Source organism: Nicotiana tabacum, chromosome 13 (genome assembly GCF_000715075.1).
Source record: "Nicotiana tabacum cultivar K326 chromosome 13, ASM71507v2, whole genome shotgun sequence".
Classification (NCBI taxonomy): Eukaryota; Viridiplantae; Streptophyta; class Magnoliopsida; order Solanales; family Solanaceae; genus Nicotiana; species Nicotiana tabacum.
In genome coordinates, this window is record NC_134092.1 from 44,637,776 (window position 1) to 44,640,114 (window position 2,339).

Sequence of the window (2,339 nt, forward strand, 5' to 3'; positions counted from 1 at the left end):
TTAAGTCACTTGGCATATATCCTCGTTACTACTCAGAAACTCCTATTATATTGATTTAGGCACTCAATTTTTTTTTCCTTCAGTGCATTATCGCTCTCTGTTCAAGTAGAGTTCTTATCTTTAGAAATACCATGTGGAATTTTAGTTTTACCTTATTTGATTCTTGAGCTACGTGGCGATTTTCTTCTTGGGTGTTTGATCAATCTCGGCTAAGTTGTTTACTTGGATTGAGTCCATCTGTTTTCTCTCATGTTTTTTTAATTTGAATTATAAATAATTATCTAATCCTTTTTTATTCGGATGATCAATTGTTTTCTTAAAATTCAGTGATCATGAATAATCAAAGTTGTCCTACATGTTTTTTCTTGTAAATTCTCTATAATTACATAAAGAGTCAAACTTAACTACTCTTTCCGAGGGGTATAAGTTACTCTTAAATAAGGTAATTTGATCTGTAATTCAAATAGAGAGCTGGTTATTGAAATGATAAATTAAGTTGGGGCCCACATGGTCATGATAAAACATCAAAAGGCTGCTAATAGAGCCTGCGTTAGAGTACATTTGTTGACATCAGATATGAAAAGGAGGCTCAGGTGGGGCCCATAGGGACAAAGCACACCCACTATAGCATTTAGTACAGCATCATAAAATCTGAGAAATACCGAAAATACCCTCATGTGCAAGCTAGCATGTTGACGGAAAGTAGAAATACCATCAAGTCGTCGTTGTATGACGTCCAGATGAACTATTAAATAACAACAGAAAATATGAGTATACGCAATACATGTGAAGTTATACCAAGTAAACTTAGGTATGCATTTACCTGTGCGCCCTCCAACATATCCAACAAATCCCTACAAAGAGGAGATTATGCCGAGCCTCGTAGATATGTACGTATCCCCGCCGGAGAACCCACCTCCTAGCTAGAGGAAGAAAAGAAGGTGGTACATTCAGAGGTAATGGTGGTAGAGGTGGCTGTAACTGCAGGAACCGCTCCCAGGCCCAAACCTAACATACAAAGTTGACGTAAAATTTAAGATAAATTTTTACTAGATATATTATAATGAATAGAGTATTCGAATATGTTATCACCTATAACAGCGGCAAAAATCCACATACGTCATGTTGGGTGCCCATGCTTGTCCGGCACATCTGCCTGTACAAGTAGGCGAGAACAGCAGCACCCCAGCTGTACTGGGGTAAATCATCTAGCCGCTGAAGATGATGAAGAAATCTCAAGCTGACTAGGTTCCCCGAAGTGTTCGGGAACAAGACCCCTCCAAACATAAAGAGCAGCAACAACCTCGTATACCGGTGAATATGCAGATCATCTGTCTCGCCAGTGATGTCGGGGTGCAATATCTCCAAATGTTGTCGAATAGCTGTCAAACTCATGCGACTGGCCCCTGAGTGTGCAGTATCATCCTGTGGCCTGAAACCAGAGAGCTGCTGCAGCATGTCCAAATACTTCACACGCGTCATCTCTCTCATGGCCTGAGGCAATGCAACGGGCAGTCCATCAATGGACAGCCCATATAAAACCTCCACGTCCTGCAACGTGATGGTGGCCTCGCCAATGGGCAAGTGGAATATGTGCGTCTCCGGTCGCCACCGCTCTATCAGGGCCGTGACCAAAGACCAGTCGAGCTGCAACCGCTCGATCTCCAAAATTTTGTAGAAGCCCGTAACCCGCAGGCGCTGGACTACACGGGGATGGAGATTTCTGTCCTTCATAAAATCCCACATGTCGTCCACTCTCCTGGCGCGGAGAGTCTGGGCCAGTAACTCTCCCTCCCATATGTGGGCGGACCTATGATCGTCCTGTAATACTAATAGCTCATCGCAGAAAGGTCCGGGATGCATAGGCGGCAAGTCCATGCCGTCTACTGTAAATTAAACAACATTAATTGTATGTTTGTTCTGTAAATTAAATAATTAATTTTTATAGTTATACAATATTTAATTGGACAAAGTATATATCTATGGGTTCCAGGCTCGATATTTGAGGCCCAGTAGCACCAAGCTATCCTGAATTCTTGTATGTGTCAATTTTATTATTTTACATGTTAGTTTCATAATTTTGTATGTTTGTTGTGTAAATTAAATAATTAATTTTTATAATTATACAATATTTAATTGGACATAGTATTAACATATGGGTTCCAGGCTCGATATTTGAGGCCCAGTAGCACCAAGCTATCCTGAATTCTTGTATGTGTTAATTTTATTATTTTACATGTTAGTTTCATAATTTTGTATGTTTGTTTTGTAAATTAAATAATTATTTTTTATAATTATACAATATTTAATTGGACAAAGTATTCACATATAGGTTCCAG

The 2,339-nt window shown here is 39.6% G+C and overlaps 1 protein-coding gene across 1 annotated transcript; it reads right to left on the reverse strand.

The window, feature by feature from the left end:
- Positions 1–524: 524 nt before the first annotated feature.
- LOC142168101 (serine/threonine-protein phosphatase 7 long form homolog) lies at positions 525–1,746 on the reverse strand. The gene is made up of 2 exons (XM_075228761.1): positions 1,313–1,746; positions 525–651 (listed from the first exon to the last, which is right to left on the reverse strand). Exons 1-2 carry the CDS (start codon positions 1,744–1,746, stop codon positions 525–527), a joined length of 561 nt encoding a protein of 186 aa, XP_075084862.1.
- Positions 1,747–2,339: the final 593 nt, after the last annotated feature.